At 33.3% G+C, this 26,288-nt stretch overlaps 1 protein-coding gene across 1 annotated transcript in view; it reads right to left on the bottom strand.

Moving 5' to 3' along the window:
* Window positions 1-26,288, bottom strand: part of COL11A1 (collagen type XI alpha 1 chain) — a 206,989-nt gene that overhangs the window by 73,872 nt on the left and 106,829 nt on the right. The window contains exons 30-38 of the mRNA XM_021690257.1: window positions 22,482-22,535; window positions 20,814-20,921; window positions 18,050-18,103; window positions 12,780-12,833; window positions 12,602-12,646; window positions 12,401-12,454; window positions 12,228-12,272; window positions 8,493-8,546; window positions 2,788-2,841 (exon numbers count right to left, since the gene is read on the bottom strand). Of these exons, the coding sequence (XP_021545932.1) occupies window positions 2,788-2,841; window positions 8,493-8,546; window positions 12,228-12,272; window positions 12,401-12,454; window positions 12,602-12,646; window positions 12,780-12,833; window positions 18,050-18,103; window positions 20,814-20,921; window positions 22,482-22,535 (522 nt within the window). The remainder of the gene's footprint in view (window positions 1-2,787; window positions 2,842-8,492; window positions 8,547-12,227; window positions 12,273-12,400; window positions 12,455-12,601; window positions 12,647-12,779; window positions 12,834-18,049; window positions 18,104-20,813; window positions 20,922-22,481; window positions 22,536-26,288) is intronic.

The following is a 26,288-nucleotide window of genomic DNA, read 5'->3' on the forward strand; positions in this document are numbered from 1 at the left end:
AGTTTGACATGAAGATATAAATGCAATACTGAACTTGAAAAAAAAATTTAAAGTCTTACAAGGTTTTTTTTTTTTCTCAGTAACTGTGAGAGCAAGAACAACACACAAGAAATGACTGTAATAATAATTAATGAAAATCAACTGATTAAAAATCAATGCTTAATTAGGAAATTCTGTGAAAAATGTGGAAAGAGAAACCTTGGGTGCTATCACATTTGAGTAGGTGACTGATTTGGGAGGAGGTGGAGGACAGCCTGTTTTTATGTCTGCTCCTTTAATAGATTCAGAGTATTTGCAAATATCCAATAAATGTGACACAAATAAACCATGTACAAGAAAATTTTATAGTTCACAATGGAGTGTGCTTGTTCAATATTGTCATATAATAAGACTATACTTGCCATTTAATTTTAGAATAACATGTTAAATTATGTTTTTCAAAGTCCCTGAAAACGGAGATCACTTTGCTACGCTGGGTCTGCTCTAAGACCCAATAAAAATGTTAACTCCTACTTTGATAATCTGTTGGAGACTAAGTTAATTTTAGGATGACTGTAGGATTTGGCAGGTGTGTTCCCGAGACAAATTTGGGTTGTTTCAGTATAACAGAAATTATTTCGAATTATTGCCAGTGGCCTTAAAAAGCTTTGAATTGTAAAACATCAGAATGAAACTTCAATTCAAGGCTTTCTCACTGGGGACAAATCTCAAATACAACAAAAGAATTCCTCCGTGAAAATAAGGTGACACACATAGAGCAACATGGCTGCTCTGGATTCTGACTCTTTCTTGTACAAGGCAATCCTTTGAATACCGGTCAGCACAGAACAAGGTGAGAAAAAAAGGTTCCTGACTCTGGGATGATTCACTCTTGCTCTTAAAAGTGGACAGTGCCTGGCGCAGGGCTGAGAAGATTGGAGGGGGGGGGGGGGGGGGGGGGGAATGTTTCCATAGAGATTGGTTATTTTTAAAGAACTCAAGAAATTCTAGTGTTTCTTAATTGATTCCTTGGCAAAGTGCTTTGTTTGGGTTGTTTATGATGTTCTTTACCTTCAAGCGTAAACGTATATGATTTGCCCATGCAAAAAAAAAAAAAAATGGATTTGAAATCAGGAATACAGTTTTCCAGAAATAATTCTAGACTTTGTCTATGAGAAACTACTAGAGGAGAATATCCATCTTAGAATCACTTAGTTAATATGCTGTTTTAATATGCTTTGTTTAAATTGAAATGTTATATATAATAATATAGTTCCTCTGGTAGAAGTAGAAGGTCTTGATTAAATTGGAGACAAAAGGGATTTTACAGTGCCTATTCTTTAGGTATCCCTTTTCCAAAAGACAGTTTGAAAATATTCCAGAGTTACTCCCACAAAGCTACACAATGACTTAGTTAAAAATGATTGACTGCAAGATTTGGAGAGTAGGTTTGCAAATCTGAGTATGGATTCTCTGTTAAAGAGTTTATTTTATGCTCCTCATGCAGATATAATTCCCGGGAGGAAACCCAAACAATTTTACTCTTTGGTCTCACTAAATCATATTTGATTCCGCTTTTGAAATCCAAGACTTTGAAGTTTACAATCTGACTAAAATGAAGAAGTTGTTACCCTAAGCATCGTCGCTTGGTGAGCAAAACAGGAATTGAGCTGCTGCTGATAGATTGTTTATCCTATACGCAAAAAAATCACCCTGTTTTCAGATTTGTTGCTGTGTGTGTGCACTACAGTACAACTCCAAATATGTCTTCATGCTGGCTGCATGCCCTAAAATGACTTTGAACCACACCGTCAAAGCTAGTCTGTGTTGTGATTTCCTCAAGAAATCTGGATAAAATTAATCAATGGTGAGATCCAAGAATTGAGTCCAAGGAAAGGTGCTAAGCTATGATAACTTCTGATTAGACTAACATCTCCCTGGAAAAGCCAGACACATGGTTTAGTAACAGTGGCAGAATAAGTAAATAAGCCCGCCGGGATTTTTAAACCATACTTCAGGTGCCAGTTTCCCCCTTGCCCAAATCATTGTTATTCACATAAATTGTTCAAACAATTTATTTAATGTTATAGTCCTCATAATTTAAAAATAAAATTCAGTTACATTTTTCATTTACATTTTCCTACTTGAGGCTAGAGGATGCATTTGACATTGTTTCAACCCAGTTATAGACTTATGGTTCCAACATCAGAAAATATTTCATCCCTTTGTTCTGGATAGAAGAATGTATTCAATGCATGGCTTAGTATAATGTGTTTCCTTTAGAGCGTGGACATGTGATAGGGTTGGATGGAATATATCTTTAAACAAATACTTCTGTAAAAGGGTCAATGTTGACAACCTTGTAGAAGTGTCGAAAAGATAATGGGGTCTTCTCCATCATCCCTAAAGCGCCATTCTTGACAATAAGGATGGTCAAATCAAGTAACACCACATATCCTCAAGTATATTCATTTGTGGTGGGATACAAATTTGGGTCTATTTATGTAATTTATATATATATATATATTTTAATATATATGAGTATGGATTCTCCGTTAAAGAGTTTATTTTATGCTCCTCATGCAGATGTAATTCCCGGGAGGAAACCCAAACAATTTTACTCTTTGGTCTCACTAAATCATATTTGATATATATATCAAATATATATATTTTAATAAAAGTTCCATGAAATTAGTTTCTCCATTGTCTGTAACCGAATAAAGGAGCTATTAATAATAAAGTAACTTTCTGTGAAATGATGAGGTACTAGAGACGGAAAATTTCAATCAAAAGAGTGGGGTCACTTACAGTCTCTCCACGTTGTCCAGGGTGTCCTGGTAGGCCATCCTTCCCAGGTGGACCCTGAAATCACAAATATTAAATACCACATGTCATAAATATTTCTTGAAATTTTTTATACTTTAATCTATTGGACAATTTTCTCATAATATTTTCATTAGGTATCATATTTTGATGTCATGTTGATTTTATATACAGTAGTATGTGTATATATCTCTCTAGGATAATTTTATCTGTAATTGTGACCAAGAGAAAATTCTATTACTCCATTATGAACATTTTACATCTAAATGATTTCATTAGCATCTATTTTTTAAAAACCTATTCATACAGATCTGTATTTTTAATTTTACAAGAAGGTTTAGTTCTTCGGTACTTGACAAATGAGTATTTTCCCCCCTTTTTGGTGTTCTGTTCCTAACTCAATTTCCTGTGCAGCAAGATTTGGATAGCAGAAAGATAGTGTCCTCTAGTGGTGGTCTGAGCTTCTAACTTATAGAACTTCTATAAGTTCTAAGATAAGAACTTATAAACAAGGGCACTTTGTCTCTCAATTGCTTCAAGTAAAGGAAACAAGGTAAGGCACTATGCTCAATTTTCAAAGTCATCAGGGCCAAATTTTCCCAGTCGGTTTTCTTAAATATCCTCTTGGACACATAATGTTTGTTAAGCACTGGACAGCAACTCTGCTATGTTATCACTTTCTCTAGAGGATGCTGTCTGTGTCATGACTGAAGAAATAAATGAAGCAATTAACCTAAGTACTTAAAGTAAACAACTCTGTGCAGTTCCTGTGTTTTAGATACTTAGTAGAAATGGATTGCTTCTTTAGTCTGCATTATGGATTATTCACCCTACTCAGAAACCATTAAGTATTAGGGTCAGATTTTAAAACAGGTTTAAATAGGTATAGGCCGAAATATTCTCACCCTCCAGATAAATGAAGAGAAATGATTATTTTAATAATATTTTAATGATAACAGATACACCTCTCACACTATGTTAATCATTTAACTAAGTCTATTTATCTTAAAATTACATTATTTACAAAAATCTATTTTCAAATATCAATTATTTTTATACTGAGTTAGAAGAAAAGGCTTTGTTTCAAAAGATTATTTTCACTGACAGCTTTGTTCTTCTGGAGTAAGACTTTTTTGACGTTGGCTCCAACAGCTCAGGAGAAAGGCTTTCTGACAGTGTCCAGTCCCAGCTCTGCTCCCTGATCTCATCTCATCCCTGGCTGCCATGTGAATTAACAGCTCTAATTAATGACGGTTCTTATGACATTTCACAAGATTATTGCTTGCTCAGTGATTTGCTCATGGTTCCCAGGATCACCTCAGTGATTCTAGAGTCAGCCCCTGAAAAGACCAAAACTGGAATGTTTTTAACCAAGGCCCCAAACATTTTTTCTTTCATAACCATCTATTACATATTTTTATGTATTAGGCATCAGGTGTACAGTAATATAAGAGTTAGCTCTGCCCTCAGTTTAAAGGTGAAGCACAGAAATAAGTAGTTAATTGATAGTAGATTCCATGTAAGTTCAGTAATTCAAAATAGTAAATAAAAACAAATTCTTTAGTTTGTTAGTATTTTGCTACATATAGGAATAAATGTACTATCAACTGGGGGCAGGAGTAGAAGTTTTAACTAAAAACACAGAGAGTGGCAGCTAAAGGATAGTAAATATGAGTTTTTTTTTTCCCCACCATACTAAAACGCCTCTCAAATGAAGTGTTTTGTCATCAGCATAAACCATTTGCATGTTTTCTAACAAATTTGTAAATATATATTTCAATATCTCATTATATTTGCTGATTTGAGAAGCATAGATTACACTTTGATTGCAAAATATAATAACCCTTTAAAATGGTGGTCCTAGATCAAAATGACATCACCTTGGTATGAATGCAACATGATTTTTAAAGACCTTCCTACATATTGTGAGGGAACAGTGTTAATAGACTACATAAAGAATTCATATCATCATCATTTTTCTTGATTTAAGTATATATTTCAAATATTAAGTGATTAATTCTAAATAATTATAATGGTCCCACCCTACCATCCAATAAGATAAAGCAGAATAATTACCAAATAATTTCACAGCATTAATTTTAAAATAATTGTATTGGTCAAAATAGACTGCCCCTTTGATGTTGTTGAAGGACAGTGGCAACAAATTTACTGAAATTAGAGTGTGCAAGGCGATCTGTGAAAAGACACTTACAAATAAACGTTAATGAAATTTTTCCACTTCCCATTGGAACTGAATTTTTATTTTTCCTCTTCTATAAACAGAATGTATCTCATAAGACTTGTGTTATAAATCTTAATCACCTCAAGTTAAAATTCTTCTTACATGAGGTAACTATATCCTGACATTGGCAAGAGATTAACAGACTCTAAACATGAACATTCCAAGCACTCAATACATAATCCATTTGTGTATGTGTATCTGTGTGAATTTACATATAAACACACACACACACACGAACACACACATATACACATTTTCTGATTACAATGAAGATAAGCCAATTAATTTGTAGGAAAATGAGCTTGGCTCTATCCCTCCACCTGAATTTCTTCTTTCCATATGAAAGAGATGAAGGCATTTCCATCCTAAATGTTATAAAACTGTATACCGGAGAAATAACAGGTACTTTTATTTCATGTTCTAATGTTTCACTTGCGACAGTAACAGAGTATAAAAATCATTTTGTTTAGCAGTGAAAGCAGTGTTCCTTAACAGTGTCATGTCTCTCCAACTAGACTGCATGCTTCTCAAGTGTAAGCATTTATTATACTTCTAATACTTCTTAGAGACAAGATGCATGCATGATTAATGGCTCAAAACTTGTTGAAAGATACATGGAGAATGGATTGAAAAAGTCTGAGTAAAAATGGGTCAAATGGTTTTCTTTGACAATAAAATTACATTACATGAAGGAAACAATTCTTAGCAATATGTACAATATGTACAAATATAAATGGTATGATAATGTGGAAGTTATACATATCACTGCTTCTTATGTTGCTAAACAATGATCTATGCACATGGCTTCAAAATACTTATGAAAAACGTCTTATGTATACAATCATTTTTGGAACTGTGTTTTCACTTCTCTACATGTGAAAACTTTGCAAGACAAATATTACATTTGGAAAGAAACTGAGATAGTGGGTAAACAACATTATATGCAGATAGTATCGATGCCATCCTATATTTAATACTAGTTTTTTGCATTAAGCTTTTTAAAATACTATAATACAGATAACCGTCCTTTTTTTCATATGTTTGCAGTAATAAAGCAAAACTGTTAGTGTTGAAATAATATTTTCAACACAGTGTCTAAAAATTGTCAAAAGAGATTGCTTCAACATTTAATACATACTGTCAGTATTTCATGATAAATAATTCATTTTTTAAAGATGTGAGCTAAAGTCACATTTGAAAGTTATCAGTGAAATTGAGAGTTATCCAATTCAATAACAATTGGATACACATATGCATTATAAATTATTTATAAATTATTTTCAACATGTTTAAAAGTATAACATAATCAGAGGCAACATTTATTTAAATTTTAACGTCTTAGTGCAGAATTTTCTGACTTGTTTCTTTAAGCAAGATTGTTATTGAGCTGTATTTGGCTAACTATAATTATTTGAAAATAGAGAATTGGGATATACAATTTTTGAAATACTGGCGTATATAAAAAGTTCCATAAAACTGCCTCATACAAGGTGAATGTTGTGGTTTTGTCAAAAAGATTCAGTTCAAAAATCAGTTTAGAATATTCAGTTGAAAAATGTATATCAATGAGCCTCCAAATGTAAATATCCAGAATGTGAGTAAAACTACTAGTAATGATTTAGTTATCTGTATTATTACAGTGAAAAATCATTTGGTTCTCAAATTATTGACTGAAAATTTTAACTATACTTAGCTTCCTGCTGAGTAGATCATATTCAAACTATGTTGGTCTTATTTTCAGCCAAAACATTTTTCAGCTTTGTTACTTAAAGTCTGGCCCATGGAGCAGTAGCATGGCATCACCTGGACCCCTGTCAGTAATGTCAAGACTCAAGACTCACCCCAGACCTACTAAATCAAATCTACATTTTTAACAAGGTATCAACACAATTTGTATGCACATTAAAGTTTGCATAGCATTTTCTAGTGTAGACCAGAAGAATGGCTCACAAACTTTAGCATGCATCAGAACTCTCTGGAAAATTTGCTAAACACAGACTGGGCCCCTCTCTTGGAGTTCTGATTAGCTGAGTGAGGTGGCATGTCTAACAAATCCCCAGTGGTGCTACGATGCTCTGATCCGTGGACCACACTTTGAGAGCAACTTCCTTAGACACATGGGTGCCATGGCCTGAAACTTTGTGTTGAAATTCATGTTGAAATCCTAAATCATATGTTGACACCCTAACCCTCAGAGGCAATGTTATTAGCCACTTGGGCCTTTGGGAGGTGCTTAAGTCATGAAGGTGGAAGCTTCATGAATGAGATCAATGACATAAATGAGGCTCCATTGCTCTGACATTGGCAAGAGATTAACAGACTCTAAACACGAACATTCCAAGCACTCAATACATAATCCATTTGTGTATGTGTATCTGTGAATTTACACAAAGGGGTATGTGTGAATTTACATATAAACACACACACATACACATTTTCTGATCACAATGAAGATGAGCCAATTAATTTGTAGGAAAATGAGCTTGGCTCTATCCCTCCACCTGAATTTCTTCCCTAACCCCTTCTGCCACATGAGGATACATTAAGAAGTCTGTTACCTGAAAGGGGGCCCTCACCTGACCATGCTGGCTCCCTGATCTAGGACTTCCAGCATCCAGAGCTGTGAGAAATATATTTTTGTTGTTTATAAGCAATCTGGTCTCTGTGTGTGTTTTTTTGTTTGGTTGGTTTTGGGGTTTTTTTTTGTTTTCAGAGCCAGAATGGACTAAAACAGTGGGTAAGTTGATTCTAGTTCTCATTAATAAACTGAGTAGGTTGCTAAGAAAAGAAGTAGAAAACAACTGAGCACTGAGCATGTCCTATGTTCCCATGAATATTTAAGTATGAGAATAAAGGATTTCAATTAACTTTGTGAAGATAATTGAATACCTGAGCAAATTTTATAAAAGGGGTATAATTCAGGAAGGGTTAGCATTACATTGTTTAAAAGAATGCATTATAGAGACAAAAGTATTAAATACAAATAAACAAATTATAATGAGATGTAAGTAATGTCAGAATGCTAGAAAATGTTTAGGAAGTGATGTTTTGAAGGACACATTGGGTGATGGAAGACTAAAGAGAAATACTAATAAAAAATATTTAAGAATCAGTAACAGTTTTTAATGCCATCAGTAATATTCATTGCAGAAGAGGAGTATTTGAGAGAATAACACCCATGCATGTTGTTTCCGTCTTTGATATACTTTGAAAAGATATTTACTAAGATATATTTGAATTACATCAGAAACACTCAATAAACTGAAACTGGATAAATTGAACAAATTGAAAAATGTACATTCTTTGACACTATGAATTGCAATTTTGTTTTTATTAGAATTTTCATCACTATTTGTATCTAAAAATTATTTAAAATATAAACTATGACTCTCAAAAGTTTGAAAACATTGTCCAATGGAGAAAGATAAAGAAAACCTATGGCACTTACAGGAGGGCCTTTCGGTCCAGGGAATCCAACTGGACCTTGAGGTCCTTGAGGGCCCTGAAAAGAAAAAGCAGTGGAAAAAATTGAGAATATGCCTTGAAAGATACATCTTTGTACTTTACTGTTTATTTTTACAGATGAACCAAAACACAGCATACAGCTTCTTCACCGTAATGACAGAACTGAGGCAATGCAACAGAATAATCTAGGCTAATCTAAAAGCTAAATGCATGATTTTTCGCATTATTCAGTACTCAAAACCACACATCACAACAACAGTCTTAAATAAAGAACACTAAGTATTTAGAATTCATATTAAAAGTGAACAGAACATAGATGTATCAAGAAGTTCCACAGATGCTAGACTTTTAACATTGGTTGGAAACACCGCCCAAAAGAGAGTATTTCAATTCCATAGCCCTCTCCCCAAAAGTTATTTTTTAAAATTGACTCTATAAATGTTCTGGCTCCAGTCAAACAAAACTAAAAGAAAAAAACAAGTGGCTAATTCAGAAAGACCTTTAACTATATTTAAAATTTATTTTTGAAGATGTCAGTACCTCATTTTACTTACATATAAACTTCTTGGTAGACAAGATGAAAACACTTCATTGTATAATCATTCTCATTAACATTCAATCCAAATATACATTTATAATATTGTTCTTAACTTGATGCTTAATTAACTACATTATTCAACGCTCATATTTACATATCTTTAAAATACAGAAAGTAGACCTTACTATAGCGACAGCAAAATAATTGATAAAGATAATCCTTTATGTTCCCAGAACATAATTACATTTCTAAAAGTAATATATATAAAATGGAAGAAAATATAAATAAGATTTCTTAAGTAACTCAAATAGAATGGGATTTATTTATATTTAAATAAAAAATAAAGTTTACTAAAATTAGTCTTTAATAGAATTTATTCTTTTCAATTTATCAGGTTAGCCTTTTCAAGGGAAATGTCATTATCATTTTTAAGCCAACGCTAGTTCAGAAATCATCACAAATTATTGCTATTACCAACATCTCATCTTAAAATCAAAAAGAAACTTCAAAGTTAGATATGTCATTAAATAAGCAGATATCACAGTGAGATTACCCAAAACGCTGGGCAACTTTCGGGACTCACAAATTTTGGTACTCTTATTAAAGTATGAAACTCTCATTCTTCAGTATCCATCATAATAACTTAAGAATATTATAAATAAAGTTTTATTTTAAATACAAAATTTTAAAAGCAATAGTTTTTAGGTTATGTAGCAAGCTCAATTTTTCTAATTTCTTAAAATGTCATTGCTTTCTACATTTTGGCTCCTTTTCAAATAAAATTTGATTTTGAATTTAAATTTCTTTAAAGAAAAAAATTTCAAACCTCACTTCTCTAGAGAAAATAAAGAAAAAGTGGGTCTTTATAAAATTCCATAAAAAGTGTTTATATGTTCTGTCTGTATTAATCAAAATTATTTCCAGGTGAAGTGGAAAATACATACTCAGTGTAAAGATAGTGTTGGAACCCAATCAGGGTTTGCCAGATAATACCTAGTGTCAGTGAAATTTGAATTTTAGATAAATAAGGAATAATTTTAATATGTCCTAAATATTGCAAGGGACATGCTTACACCACAAACTCTTGTTCATGTAAAAATTCTAATTTAGTTGAGTGTCTTAGTTCTTTTCTTTGTTTTTATTTTGTTTTGTTTTGCTTTTGCTAAATCTGGTGATCTTAGACCCAACTAAAAGCTATGAACTAAGTCTTTAATAACAGACATCCATGATCTGCAAACCGTGAGTATGAGGAATTATATTAAGTTGCAGAATATCCTAATGAGTATATATATATATACTCATTATATATACATGTGTGTGTGTGTGTATATATATATAATATCTTAAGGCATGTATATAATATGTACATATATTACTATGTATACTTATAAACGAATATATTATTAAAGAAGTCATAGGCGAAAATAGGTATTTCCATTTCTAGCCCAATGGTACTACAAAACTCTCTCCCTAAACTTCCCAAGTCATATATTATGAAGAAAATATTTTGATGATATTATTTCTGTCATTCATCAACTACGCCTAAGACATAACTAAATAGTTTATGATAGGTAAGATCCTTTGCAGAAAATTAGGATATATGAAGGACTTAAAAGGTTTCATCAACTACACAGAACACAGGAAATATGTTCTGTATATTTAAAATGTATGAATGCTATTTGAAAATGGTTACCAGCTTACTTTAATTTTTTTTTTTAAGATTTTATTTATTTATTTGACAGAGAGAGACACAGCGAGAGAGGGAACACAAGCAGGGGGAGTTGGAGAGGGAGAAGCAGACTTCCTGCCGAGCAGGGAGCCCGGTGCGGGGCTAGATCCCAGGACCCTGGGATCATGACCTGAGCCGAAGGCAGACGCTTAAGGACTGAGCCACCCAGGTGCCCCTTAATTTTTTTTATAATAATCTTTACTTTGATCCTCGAAATATACTTTTCTTACCTCAAAGTATTTTTACAATTACAGGTAATCATGCTGTTGGGCCACAGTGTTATGTTCCAAAATTGTAAATACATGATATTTTGGAATGCATAAGCAAAATATGAGCACAAAATAATTTGTACTTTAAAGACAAAACTCCTGGTTTTGCTATAATTTGTGAAATGGTTCTACTCCATTTAATGGTTTAGCTATTTTAACTAAACTACATTTTCTTATTAAGATGACTTTGACCATAAAATTTTTCAAATGTATATATTATTTATGAACTCAAAATGTACAGAATGGACTCAATTTGGGAATAGTTCGCCAACAGTGAGAAACATTTAGTAGATGTTTAATTCAATTAAATATGAACCAAAGCCTTGAAACAACCATAATTAAATGTTTACTCTTGTGTCTTATCTACTGACACTTCTGTCACAAATAGAAATGTCCCCCCCCCAAAATTACTTATTCTCAGTTTTCTTTGTATAAACATCACAAGGTGTTTCTGTTTTTCTTTTTGTGGAACACCTATTATAAATTTCAAACAATAATATACAAAAAATATATTACTATGACTGCATAATCCTGAACGCTGCTATACAACATTAAGAAGTGAATCTAATTTCTTTAACAGTAATACAAAATTAATTCTTAAAATTCTTTCTAGAAGATAGCTTTCAAAAACTCTGGCTACAAAAATGCTGTATTTTGCCAGAAGAAAACAAATAAAGGGCATGCTTACTTTAGCTTTATTTAGCTTTATTTTATATCAATTGAAAATCAATTTACTAGTTTTTCTATTTACTGGACTAGATGTTTTATCTTGATTTGAATGTGAATCGATTGTGACTTAATGGCTACTGGGAGCTTGCATTTTACCAGCATAATGCTGCTTCCAGCGCCATGGACAAAATGAATATCAATAGGGAAAACAAGGGGAGTGAAGGAGAAGGCACAGGTGTTATACAGATATTTTAAAAAAAATTGTTTTGGCTTGAGTTTAAGAGTGACATCATAGGGCAATTATGCACGATATTACTCTCATTTCTATAACAAAATTAGTAGTACATAACTGATTCTGCTTTTCTTAAAAAGAAGTCAATGGAAAATATAGGGATTTTTAAACTCTGACTAGATTTTGCAAATCACTGCAGACACATGTACCTTTTCCCAGAAATATAAACACTTGCAAAATATTAATATTTATTTTATATAATGTAACTGTGTAATACTTACTCTTTCACCAGGAGGGCCTGGAGGGCCATCACCACCTGAAGTGCCCTAACAACAACAACGAAAGAAAGAAAAGAAAAAAAAAAAATCAGTTTTGATTCCTTCTCCTAGCTTTCATCCTCTGGAAGAGGAACTGAGAGCAAACCCAAATGGAATGGAACGAGTACTCATAATACCTTCGGGCCGGGTTTCCCAGTGGGGCCTCTCGCGCCTCTCGAACCTCGAGGACCCTGCACAGGAGAGCAAAAGATGAAAACTGATCCTGTGCCAAGCACATCCAAAAGCATAGGATCAGTTTTATTTCTGAAGACAATTATCTTGGAAAATTAAATCCAGACTAAAAAATAAGAATCATGATTTTAAATCGAGGCACCCACCGTTGGACCACGCTGACCCCGAGGGCCTGGTTTGCCAGCGACACCCTGCCAAAGACAGTTCAAATAGTTTCAGTATGCAGCAAATTACAGTCCACTGTGAGTGGAGTGCTGAGAGATAGGTACTCATGCGAGAACATTTATATTCCATAGTCCAGGGCAATACACTTATATATCATACCCGTGCACCTTTCTCTCCATTGGCGCCTGGAAACCCAGGAAATCCAGTGGAACCCTACAGAAATAAAAATAAGAAACAATGAGCGTGGTAACTAACATTTTTAGCCATAGGCTGTAAGCCTTTTGGAACAAACAGTCTCACAAGCTGGTAATACTTAAATCAGAAATAGAATTTTAAGATACCATACAACCTCTATGCATCTATTTGAAAATGAACTTACAGGGACATCTGAAATCCTGGAAGCATTGAAAGCATGAATTGATAGAATAGATTTTAGTTTTTAACTTTAAAATAATTAAATATTATCATTTGTCACATTAGAAAATAGCAAAAGGACATTTTATATGCAATAATTTTGACTTACAACTCTATATTCATGAGCATGAATAATTAAATGTTAAAATAGGAATTTTATAAAACAGTTTTCCTGAATTAACATTATTACATTTGTATACTTACCACTTTTTAGTTTATTTTTATACCTTTAGAACTAAATAAAATCATAAAGACTAAAAATCTTCCTACTTTCCTGTTTGATGTTTGAATGTGGTTAGATCTAGCTGAGAGTCTAAGTCAGAAAGTCCAGCATTAAAATCCTGTTTTTGAAATTCCAAAGACATAAACCCAAGACTTACATTTATCATACATTTACCTAAGTAAGTTGGGTACATTACTTATCCTCTTTGAGCATAGTCTTTTCTCCTACAAAATGAGGGCACTTACGCACATCTTACAGGCACTTTGAATTTGTGGGAGGTTAGGATAAAGGAAGGCAGGGTATAAAAATGATAATAATAGATAACAATAAATACTGGTTATTTAGAGATGTAATAAGCACAGTGAAACAACATGTCATTTTATCCACAAACAGCTACATCTTTTTTTTTTTTTAAGATTTTATTTATTTATTTGCGAGAGAGAGAATGAGAGACAGAGAGCACGAGAGGGAGGAGGGTCAGAGGGAGAAGCAGACTCCCTGCTGAGCAGGGAGCCCGATGCGGGACTCGATCCCGGGACTCCAGGATCATGACCTGAGCCGAAGGCAGTCGCTTAACCGACTGAGCCACCCAGGCGCCCCCAAACAGCTACATCTTACAGATGGAATACAATTCTCCCATTTCACCTTGTGCCTATGTCCAGATTTTCATCTGCTCAGAGATTCCTTTGAACATGACTGTGATTGGTTTGCCTCATCATTGCATTATGAAATAGAACAGATTAAGGTTCAGATCCTTTCTCCTCAGCTTACTAACTATGAGACTCTGGGAAGTGTGGGAGGACTTCCAAATATTCACTTTTCTTATTCAGACCACTATATAAATTAAATGCAATAATGTGTAAAGTATCTAGCAAAGAGTAGTAGACACTCAGATTTTACAAACTTCCCCATATGTTAAGGGAGATATAACAAGCCTTCTTTCACTTGAATACATTCCCTGCTTTTTTATCCATTCATTTGGATTGAATTACCCCTAAAATAATATTTCTCCAAATGATATGTGGCCCCCTCCATATTGAAATAATCCAGAGTGATTCCATATTTTTAGGATCTATCTCTCTGGCAGTAGGATCCAGGAATCTGCATTTTTAACAATTTCTCCAGGTGATATATACAACAGATACCAATTGTATTTCCTCCACAAATCAGGAAAATCATATGTGAAGCCTTATGGGAGCTGATGATCAAAATAATAACCGTAGTATGCACTGCTAACCTTCTTCTTATGATCCATTTCCCAATATATTCTAATTCATGTCTACAGAGATTACTATGTGATTCACCTGAGGACAATTGTTAGGACATGTAATATTCACATAATGGGGAAATAATGTCTGCGAATTACATTTTTTAAAGGGATTTCAAAGCCATTGCTCTTTCTCTATGGACAATCAGTTAGTTAGATCTGGTAGAGCACTAGTATGCGACTACTCTAGGAATTTGACAAGCCAGTATAATCCAATATGGAAATAATCTAGTCTATCAGATTTTATTTGAGAACAAATATTCATTTCTGTCTTGAGTAGAATAGATAACTAATCATATTTATAGAGACTCCATTCAAACAAATTGCTCTATGCATCAATTTAATTTTTAATAAACTTTTCTTACATAGTTTCTGCTCTAAGCAACTTATAAGAAAATAACAAAAATGCCCAATCCACCAACTAAACAGTTTATAATATATGGGCATATTCTTCCTCTTTTCTCATATAAGGGGTTACCACCAAAATATATAATTTTCATGAAAAGGCATTATAATGCTTTTAAATGGAAAGAACAAACAGCAAACAAAATGCCCAAAAGTCAAAGATTAATGGTGAAATTGACTCACCAATTGTGAAGGTTACAAAATTATTTGAATGCTGTTTTAAATACAAAGAATCCTACGTTAAAATAGATTTTACTTTTTGAAGTAGCTATCATTTTATAGTATTTACAGTGGTGCAACTTTCAAATACCCACTGTGATATATATTGCTAGAAAGATATTAAATAAATTATATTGTTTAATTATAGTCCTTAAATTGCTTAAAAGAGATCAGCAGCCAAATTTCACTTTTAGTACAATATAGATTTAAATCTATTCAAAATTCATTAGCTTCCACATAGGGAAAAAATGTGAATCTATCTTTGATCTTTGATGAGCCCATTATTTTTTGTTTTAAAAAAAGAAACATAAATCATTTTTGATCATAAAAAAGTTGTTATGAAGAAAGATAATATAAAAAAATAAAAGGCAGAGTTTCAGACATTTTGGTTAAAGAGTAAAGAAAAATGTTTGATTCCTCTAGGAAGAAACATTTCTCTATAGTCATTCTGGTGCATTTTGTTAATAAAAATAACTCAAAGAATATTGAAGAGAGTATTGTCTCAGGAAAAAAAAAAAACAGAAGAAAATAAGAATGTCAAATAAAAGAATATTGTGTTCATTCAAGTAATAGGACAGTTTTCTGTTTTTAAATCAAAACACCACAACTGCAATTCAAATTTGTAATTAGATCAAGAACTCTTCAAGCAATCTAAGGATAGCTTAAGGTTGTGGGTTATGGGTTATGCAGTGAATGTCTTTTTTTACTCATAATTCTTTCGAAAATGCTTGACATTTGAAAGGAAGGTAGCTAGGAGACAGGGCAGTGTATTAGAGACAATATTTAAAAGGTAGAACTTACTAATCAGTGTTCTTTTTTTTTTTACTAATCAGTGTTCTAAATGTAGCTAGAAACCTTTAAATGATGCTCATGTTATTCTTTTTTTTTTACACCAACTGCTTTTTTTTTTTGATGTAGTGTTCCATCAGTCAACAAAACCAAAAGAGAACCGACAGAATGGGAGAAGATATTTGCAAATGACATATCAGATAAAGGGCTAGTATCCAAAATCTATAAAGAACTTATGAAACTCAACACCCAAAGAACAAATGATCCAATCAAGAAATGGGCAGAAGACATGAACAGACATTTTTCCAAAGAAGACATCCAAATGGCCAACAGACACATGAAAAAGTGCTCAACATCGCTCAGCATCAGGGAAATCCAAATCAAAAGCTCATGTTATTCTTAAATCACAAATGAAATGAATCTCATTTTAGAAGGTCTCAAAGCATTATGTTTACCTCCTACTATACAAGGAAATGCGTACTTTCTAGAAACCCAATGAAAAGTTATAAAACAAAGCCACGTGGCAAGCCTAATATAGTGTCATCACATGACAATGAGCAAACACAAGTGTATGTAGTTCACATTTGTCAAGAGAAAGGACATTCTGGTTTCCCAGTGATTATCTGTGAAACTTATTAATAAATACATGTTTGGGGATTATTATATAACTAGGATCTATCCTCATGTACTATACCTGTCAAGCCTGAATGGGTCAGAGAGAGATAGATGAAAAAGAGATGATAGATGATAGATAGATAGATAGATAGATAGATAGATAGATAGATAGATAGATAATCTCATGGGTTGTATACCCATCTTAATAGTAATAACAAAAATGTATATATTAATTTATTTAACCACTGTAATTAAGTAGTCAATGCATGAAGTACAGACTTGACAAAGTTTTATGTTTAGCTTGAGGAAAAGTAGTACACCAAAGTAAACATATTTTTAAAACCATCCATTTTTATGCTTAAAATATGTATATTTCAAAGAGTTAAAAGTAGCACTCGAGTTCTGTAGTGGATTGAATGGTGGCCTTAAATCAATATATCCAATATTCAAATCTCTGGAACGTGAATGTTGCCTTATTTGGAAAAAGAGGTCTTCATAGGTGTAAATTAAGTGAAGGATCTCGAAATGAGATCATCCTGGATTATCCAGGTGGTCCCTAAGTGCAAAGACAAGTGTCTTTATAAGAGACAGAAGAGAAGGGCGCCTGGGTGGCTCAGTTTGTTAAGTGGCTGCCTTCAGCTCAGGTCATGATCCCCGGGTCCTGTGATCCAGTCCCGCATCGGACTCCCTGTTCAGCAGAGAGCCTGCTTCTCCCTCTCCCTCTGCCTGCCTCTCTGCCTACTTGTGCTGTCTCTCTCTATCTCTGTCAAATAAATAAATAAAATCTTAAAAAAAAAAGAGACAGAAGAGAAGACATAGAAAAAAAAAAAAAGGCTATGTGAAGGCAGCAGAGATTGCAGTTATGCAGACACAAGCCAAGGACTGCCCTGGGCTACCAGAAGCTAGAAAAGGCAAGGATAGACTCTCCCCTAGAGCTTTTGGAGGGACTGGGAGCCCTGCTGACACCTTGATTTTAGGCTTCTGGTCTCAAGGACTGTAAAAGAGTAAATCCCCATTGTTTTAAGTCACCAAGTCTGTGGAGATTTGTTACAGTAGCCCTAGGAAACAAATGCCATGGAAATGAGGGAAAATAAAGATGATGAAAGATGTATTGTAATTCTTTTTTTTTTTTTTAAAGCAAGTGGCAATTCCAACCCTTAGGGTACTAGAAATGAAATCAAAAGCTATTCTCCATCACCTATCATCCCCATTATAACTTCTAGATATACTAGTATGTCACCCTGGAATAGTCCTTATTCCAGTAACAAGGAAGTAGCTGACTATGCCTTCCTTTCATGACGCTGTCTGCTAAAATACTCCAATCCATAATCACCTAGGCTCTCTGAGCTCCCTGCACACCAGGCACGAACATACCCCATGTCTTTCCCCTGTGAAATTATATTTTAAGGATTTATCATCTCGATGTTACAAACTGAAAGGTAATTATCTGTGATTAATTTCTACAAAATCAAGAAAAAATCAACCTAACTGTTTTACCTTTGGACCTTGTCTTCCTGGATATCCTGGTAATCCTGGAACACCAAGTTTCCCCTAAAGTTAAAAAAAATAATAACAAATAAAAATTCTAAGTTGAATTAAGTATCAACGATGAGTTCAGTCATTTTTCTAAAAGTTAGAAATACATATCTGAACACTCAAAAGGAAGATTTGCAAGTTTTCACCATACTTTACTTACATTATATTTCCTCATTTGAATAGGGAAAATTTTTTTGGACATATTTCTAATTCTATAATGTTTGCTAACTTACCTTTTAAGTGACAGTGCCTTCTTTGAGGACACAGAACCCTGAGCTAAAGAGAATTCTAGGACTCTTTCTGAACTCTTAAGCATGAACAAAGAAAATGCCTAAGCTTTTTCAACATTAAAACTATTTAAAGTTAGTTGATGTAGTTAGAACTACATTTAGTTTTTATTGTCTCAACTAAAGTGAATCTTTTTGATAAAACTATTTCATTTCTCACAGTAAATATAAAGCAAGCAATCATGAGTTATTTAACTATTTCTCACTGTAGTTCAAATAACTATACAAGAAATTCTGACCTAATTTTTGAGCAACGTTTCTTCTTTTATTCAAACATCTGGATAAATCTGGGTTATCAGATATATCAAATGTTGCAAACTACAGCTAAATAGTGATGATTTTGTGGAGTGTTAATTCCTGCGGGTTAAGACTTAAATGCGCCACAATTTTCTTCTAGTGCAATGAGATTACCTTTCATTCTTAAAGTGCTAAAACAAATGGTAAATTACCTTTACCAAATTCCAAAGATGTGTAAGAAATACCAAGAAGGTTAAAACACTATACTGAGAAAGTTGCCCCTGGAACAAAGCATTAATTTAAAAATACAAGTAGAGAGAAAATTAAATTAAGTTGCATGAAGTGAATCAAATATGTTTGTGGAATTTTACTTTGACGTATTTTCCTTAAGATTTTACAAAAACACACTTCATATATAAAATATTATTTACAAAACTCTTAAACATTAGGAAGCACATAGTATCATTACTTTCCATGTACATTTAAACAAAATAAGAACAGAAACAAAAACAAATCCAAATTACTACATACAACGGTAAAAGTTGAGCAGTAACACTATAAACAATAAATATTTTACTAGATGAATGAAAGCAAGAAAACAGGAATATAGTTTATGACCTTGTTATTAGAGATTGAACTAGAGTTGATCAACGCTGCATAGGGAAGCAGCCTTCAGATGGAAAATATGCAAACAAGCCCTAAGAAGAGTGCTTATAATGATGTCCCTTTGGATATATTAAGTTATCATATCTGTTTTATGCCACTGATTTCAAGGTTAATGAAATTCTCTAATTATGATCATAAAGTCTTTGCATTCTATGTTAATTACTGTATTACCATTTAAACTCTTATTCACTTTAGAGTTATTTCAAAATAAATCCAGACAGAAAATTTGTTTGCATTTTCAATATGGGGATAAGGAACTTCAATAAAGGGAAAATAATAATGGAAAAAAAAGAAATATTAAAAATGAAGAACTGTGGGATAAAGTCCTGATACCTCTGAAGAGGTGGTGGGATCATTTATACAAATCAAGTGGAGCAAGGATGAGAGGAAGGTCCAGAATAGTCTAAAACTATTGACAAGTGAGTACTTGAAGTGGAAGGCCTTGTAAGCCCTTGTTTTCTCCCATTCTTTCCTTCTCCTGCCTAAACACAATGACATTATTCATCAGTTCATAATTGGCAGCTGGGAGGGTGAAACTGTAGAAGAACCACTAGTCAGGATTCCTAATGACATGGGGAAATTTTTTCTTACTTATCTAGTCACAGTGCCTGTATGATCCTCATACATTTTTCTTCTGAGACAGGATGGCAAGAAGGGAGGTTAAAATTTTATTAAGTAGCATGGAATTTCCATACTTTATAGAATAATGGCGTGCTCAATATGGAAAATTTGGAAAGTAGATATACATATTAAAAGGAAGGAAATCATCTGAATTATACCACCAAGAAATAATTATTATTTATATTATCCTTTAGTGTAATAGGATAACACCTGTCACAGACATTTCTTGTTCCTTTTTAATTTAACTTTGTAGCTACATTTATAAAGTGTTCATCACATCACTAAATACTCAATGAAGGCATAATTTCAATGTTGTGTAATATTACATGTAAATGTAAATGTAATGGTTGAAAATATTTTTTGACATATTACATATAGCACAATGGCTCTGAAACCAATGAGTATTAGAATTACCTGGGATGTTTTAAAACATGGCGATGTTTGGGTTAACCCCAGACTAAAATTAAAATCTCTTGAAGTTGGGCTTGGACATCAGGATTTTTTTAAAAACACTTGCTCTGTGAAAATGCATGTTTATGTGAAAAAAACAGAAAGTGTACATTTTGGCTCGAGGAGTAAAGATGATTCCACTTCTTCCAAAACAGTAAGTAGACCATCTTTCATTGATTCTTTGATCCTTTGTTACTCTCACTCAAATTTTCAACCTCTAATGTGCAAGAGCTTGAAGAGCTGCTGATTCTGCATAGCCAAGGAGAACAGAGGGGACGGGCAACAAGGGAGAGTGAAAAAGGATAAATGGAGCCATCGAATGGTTATACTCCTAACAGTATATGGATATGCTTGAAAAGTAATAGAATCCTCCAGATTTCTGACATGGATGACTAAAAATATTTTTAAATGACAATGAAACATCATCTGCAAGAGCACCTGGGAATTTAAAGTTGTTCACTGACCTTTTCTCCTGCTTGACCAGAAGGACCAGGGTCTCCAGTTGGACCTGCTCGACCTTTGGGTCCTTCAGGGCCATCTTCTCCTCTTGGACCCACTTGACCAACTTCTCCCTGAAATAGAGTAATAACATTCTTGTAATTTAAATATATTAGAGATTGAATAACAGAGAGTATAGTCTATCAAAAAGTCGTATTCTTCAACTCCTCATTTGTTTACGCATGTTTTATTTAGGACAAAGAGGTTTGAAGATCTTTGATTTTATCAATCTTTCCATTAGTAAATAAACAACTGAATATAGTCTGACATTTGAAAACCTACAAAAGTCCGATGTTACCATGTTTCATGTTAAAGTAATTTTAATATATCTCTGTTGCTAAAGAAAAAAGTAAAAATCAAGGTTAGATTGTGGAGGGTGGCAGAATATTCAACCCCAAAATATGCCATGTGGGTGTGAAGATTATTTTGAGTTGAAGGCAAGTGAGAAGAAGCAGAAGCAAGAGAAGGTGCTAAAAGCAAGATACAGATTTGCAAAGGTGCCTTTCCTCCCCTTTCTACAAGAAAGGACAAAAGTTAATCACTGGAGACTGCTAGACTTGTTGGTCTGGAGCCAACAGCAGACACCAGAGGAGTCTATACAACGAACTTTATTAACTAGCTTTTATCTACCATTACTTTTCCATGTACCTGCCTTCCCACAATTTGCAGCCCTAGAAACTCAAAGTTCTTTTCCTTGTCATGTCTCTTTTTCCTTTGCTAAAATGCCATATGAACTCAAATTCTAACCACCCCTTTGAGTTAATTATCATGGAGTGTTCCCGTGTGTAAACGTGAGGCACATGCTAGAAAACTTGTTTGTTTTTCTCTTGTTAATCTGTCTCTTGTCAATCTAATTTTACAGGGCCCCAGCCTAAGAACCTAGCAGGTTAGTAGGAAAAAGTAATTTTCTTTTCTGACAATAGCAATTTTGGAAATCACTGTTTGGAACACAAGAAAAATGTCTTCGTTTTAGACTTTGGTTTTCACCTTGAAATGTGTAAGTTACTGCCCCCATTTTGGAAACAGGCATCACGTATTTTTTAGGGAAACAAAAATATCCGGCAGTATGCTTCTTTGATATTAGGTATTATTGAGTTAGATATAAAATAAATCTTCCCAATAAAACACTTAGCTTAGCTTACTTTGGGTAACTCAGATTTTTGTTTGTTTTCTAGACACTCATTACCAGAAAAAAAAGTATACCATCTTTACACTCAAAAATTCAAGATCACTAATAATGGAAGTTCAAGAAAGTTGCAAATATATGGTTTCCAAGCAACACAGCTCCCTACAAAATTTATAAGAAATCTATCAATCTACTTCTTTTAAGCAATTTGATCACCAATTTAGAAAATATCCATAAACGGTACTACTCAACTTTGTATACACACACACACATAGGCTATAAGACACATGGAAATTTAATATAAAATCTGAAAGACTATATTACGTCCACAAAAATTAGTATGTCTAATCTTCATATAAAAACCAAAGCAGCAAAATCTCACACAGTATGAACATTTTTATTTATCCTGTGCTTGCTATATTTAATTATAAGAATATACACACACACGTGCACACATACACACACACACATAAGTGTATGTTCTGGTATGAATTTTCTTCTTACTTACTCTATCTCCTTTAAGACCCATGTCACCTTTGAATCCTGGAAAACCATCTTCACCCTGAAAAATAAAAGTAATGAAACAGGAGTTGAATGATTTGTTTAATGAATCTAAAATATGGCTATATAAAAATAATTTAGGGAAAATTGTTTTGAGAAATGTGAATCATGTTGTGAAACTTCCTTCTCCCTATTCTAACCTTTGTCGCCCATAACCTCTCATTTTCTGCTATTATTGCCTTTAAGTTGCTCTAGGAAATTTTTCTCAAATGTGTCCATTAAATTTTCTTTATCTTATGGGGGAAATAACCATTTTCTTTATAACAACATATATCCTATGCCATTTGAACAAAGAATAAGTATTTAAATAATTTAAATAATTATCATTTTAACTTTGGAATACAAGAACTTTTGACTACCAAATAAAATGTCTTTACCCTTAATTTACTAATTCAAACCAAAGAATATTATATCATGCATTTTGTATCATGTGCTTTAGATAAGTGCCCTCTAGCTCAACTTGTGTTCTATATTACAATCTCTTTTCAGATAAAGAATAAGCAAACCACTATTATCCTTTACATGTACATAGAGAATGCTCATTATCACAACAGACCAGTAATACTGAAAATTGGGGCTTCTTTAATTAAAGAGAGCAGATATTTTGACTATGGAAATATTTCATACCATTCTTAGTGAAATCTAGACTTCTAAAACTAAGCTTCATGAACAAACTTACTGTCTTTTAATTCCAAGAAAATTATATAAAAAAATTAAATTTCTAAGGAATAACCATTCAATTTTTCAATAGCATTAACTGAGCATTACTCTGTTCAGAGTAACACGGAGTATTTCAAGATTTTTATTTTAACAATAAAACTGAAGGTAGAACATTTGCATTAATTTTGGTACAAATGGAGTAGGATGGGTGTTCAGAGAAGAAAGACTTGATGATGATGATGATGATGATGATGATGATGATAGTGGTGGTGGTGGTGGTTCTGGTGTTGGTGGGAGTGAGGCAAGAAGTTAATTGAAGAAGGTTTGAGAGGGGAGTTAGTATCTTAATTAGGAGTTAGAGAATGGATGTGACTTGCAGAGTTTGAGGAAAGGACATGTCTGGTCGGGTATGTGAACAGAGCTAGTAAGATTGGCACATATACTTCCACATTCTGCTGCCAAATGATCTCTGTAAAAAACAAAATTGATGACATCAATTTTGACTTTAAAGCACCTCAATGGTTCCAAATTGCTAATAATGAATGTAAGCTGCCAATTCCCCTCCCCTTCTGACCATGATCTAGCCCTTGTTTGTTCACTTTGGCAGTCTTATCTTTGGTCTCACATCTCCCTTTAACCCCCACCCAACACCCTGAGATTGAGTACTAGAAAAACTGAATTACCTATATTTCCATTTGTAACTTTTTTTTAGATTTTATTTATTTATTTGAGAGAGAGGGGCAGAGGGAGAAGCAGACTCCTCACTGAGCAGGAAGCCCCACATGGGGCTCAATCCCAGGACCCTGAGATCATGATCTGAACTGAACGGAGACACTTAACTGACTGAGCCACCCAAGTGCCCCTCCATTTGCAATTCTTGCATTGGTTGCCATTGTCATACACACACCTGCAAATCCTTTATCTTCTCTTTCTACCTCTGTTTACCTCTACTCTTCTCTCAAGACTCAGTTCATAATTCTGCTATGAAATTTCCCATGACCTCAATCTCCACCCTACCTCCGACTCAAAATTAACCCCTCTGTCCTGTGTGCTCCCTCTAAACATTTATTATTGTAACAACATGCCATTCTGCTATAGTAGAATTTAGTAGAGCATAGATTTTTCTTTTACTAAATGGTAGAAATAAAAACTTATGCCTAATTAGCCTCTGGACCTCCAGAGCCTCATACATTTTTGATCCTTAATAACCATCCATGATATTTAATAAGCATTTACTAAATGGACTTTTACTAAGTGAACATGCCTCAGTGTGTGTTTAGCAAGGTATGTTAAGGTCCAGAAAATATCAGGTAATTATGAATATACGAGATCTAATCCTAGAAAAGTGATTCCATCTGGTATTTCGCCTAAACCAAAAATTCTAACAGGTCTAGAAGTTTCCTTTAAGACAAAAGCATGAGGTTTTCAACATTCTGGCTATAAAGTGGGATGTTTGTGGATTCTCTCTGTACTGAATGCAACTGGGCAATAATAGAGGCTTAAAAGCTGAAAATGACCATTGAACTTCCTATTGACTATTGTCTTCATTACTTTCTCCCTAGAGAGAAGGGTAATTACACAGTTGCCAAATTTAGTTTAAAGAACACTGCTATGTAAGTCAAAAAATCAGTAACAGTTTTTAGGATTTTTCCAGGCAGAAATTTTTGTTTCAGGAGAGAACATATGGACTAGATATTATTTCTGTCACACTTTTGTTTTCAATACATTCACAATTAGAAAATAGAGAAGCAAGTAAGAAATAAATTAGATGACTTAAATATTAGGTATATCCTTACAATAAGTGGCAATTTTTTTAAAACAAGTGACACTATAAGTTACTAAGTCCTAAACTATTAGGTCCTAAAACTATTAGGTCTAAATTAATCTTCAGAAAAGAAGAAAGGAAAAAGTTTTAGAAGATGTGTAAAAGAGGAATTCGTCTATGCCATTTGGTTCATTGGATTACGTTGCTTAAGGTCTAAGGAACACATCTGTCTGAACAATGGAGAATTTTAATCCCAGTTAGGGTACTAACTTTCTATTTCACCTTTAAGTTAACAATTAAAGTTGTTATGTGTAAAAAGAAAAAAGTTTCAATTTCCTTACCTCTTTTGAGATAGTCAATTATAATACATACTCAGAAAAACAAAATAAATAATAGATATTAAAATTCATAAAGATTTAATGATTTTTCACCGAGTCTGAAAATAGGGACAACTCTTATCATTAGAAAAAAGTTTCCATTAACTTTTATATAAATTTTCTCTAAACCTAGATTAGATAAAATAACAGATGTAAGTAAAATAAAGGATAAAATAAAAGGTATAGCTGAAAAACACCTGAGTGATTTTTTAGAACAATGTCCTCATTTTACATATTTAAAGTAAGTCTCAGAGAAATGAGACAATCTGCCTCAGTTTACCAGTCTGGTTAGTATGAGAACTATAATGGAACTCAGAACTTTAACTCTCAATTTAAAATTTAATTCTTTTTCTCTACATCTACTTGTTGCTTCTAAGACCATACACCATTCAAAACAACCAATGATGTCAAATTGTTTTTCTACATATAAGCAGTACACATTTTTTCCCCTGGTTGTTTCTCTTCACATGTATCTTGTCATCTACAATTTGATTTACCTTTGTCATTTTGCCATTACCCCTTTTTCCAGCAAGTTCACAACTTTCCCATCCCAATTAAACACCTTTCCTTTAAACACTGTCTTTCCTAAAAATCTTTGGAAGACACTTATTCCAGAGCCAAATTTGAATTGATACTTAAATGTTTTAACAAGAAAAATTTCAGGGGCGCCTGGGTGGCTCAGTCAGTTAAGTGTCTGCCTTCAGCTCAGGTCATGATCCCAGGGTCCTGGGATCGAGTGCTACATCGGGCTCCCTGCTCAGCGGGGAACCTGCTTCTACCTCTCCCTCTCCTCCCAACTCCTGCTCTCTCTCACTATCTCTGTCTCTTTCTCAAATAAATAAATGAAATCTTCCAAAAAAAACAAGAAAAATTCCAGAGATGATACATATATGTGTGCATACATGTATATATATATATATATATATATATATATATATATATATATATATAT

Source organism: Neomonachus schauinslandi, chromosome 4 (assembly GCF_002201575.2).
Source record: "Neomonachus schauinslandi chromosome 4, ASM220157v2, whole genome shotgun sequence".
Lineage (NCBI taxonomy): Eukaryota > Metazoa > Chordata > Mammalia > Carnivora > Phocidae > Neomonachus > Neomonachus schauinslandi.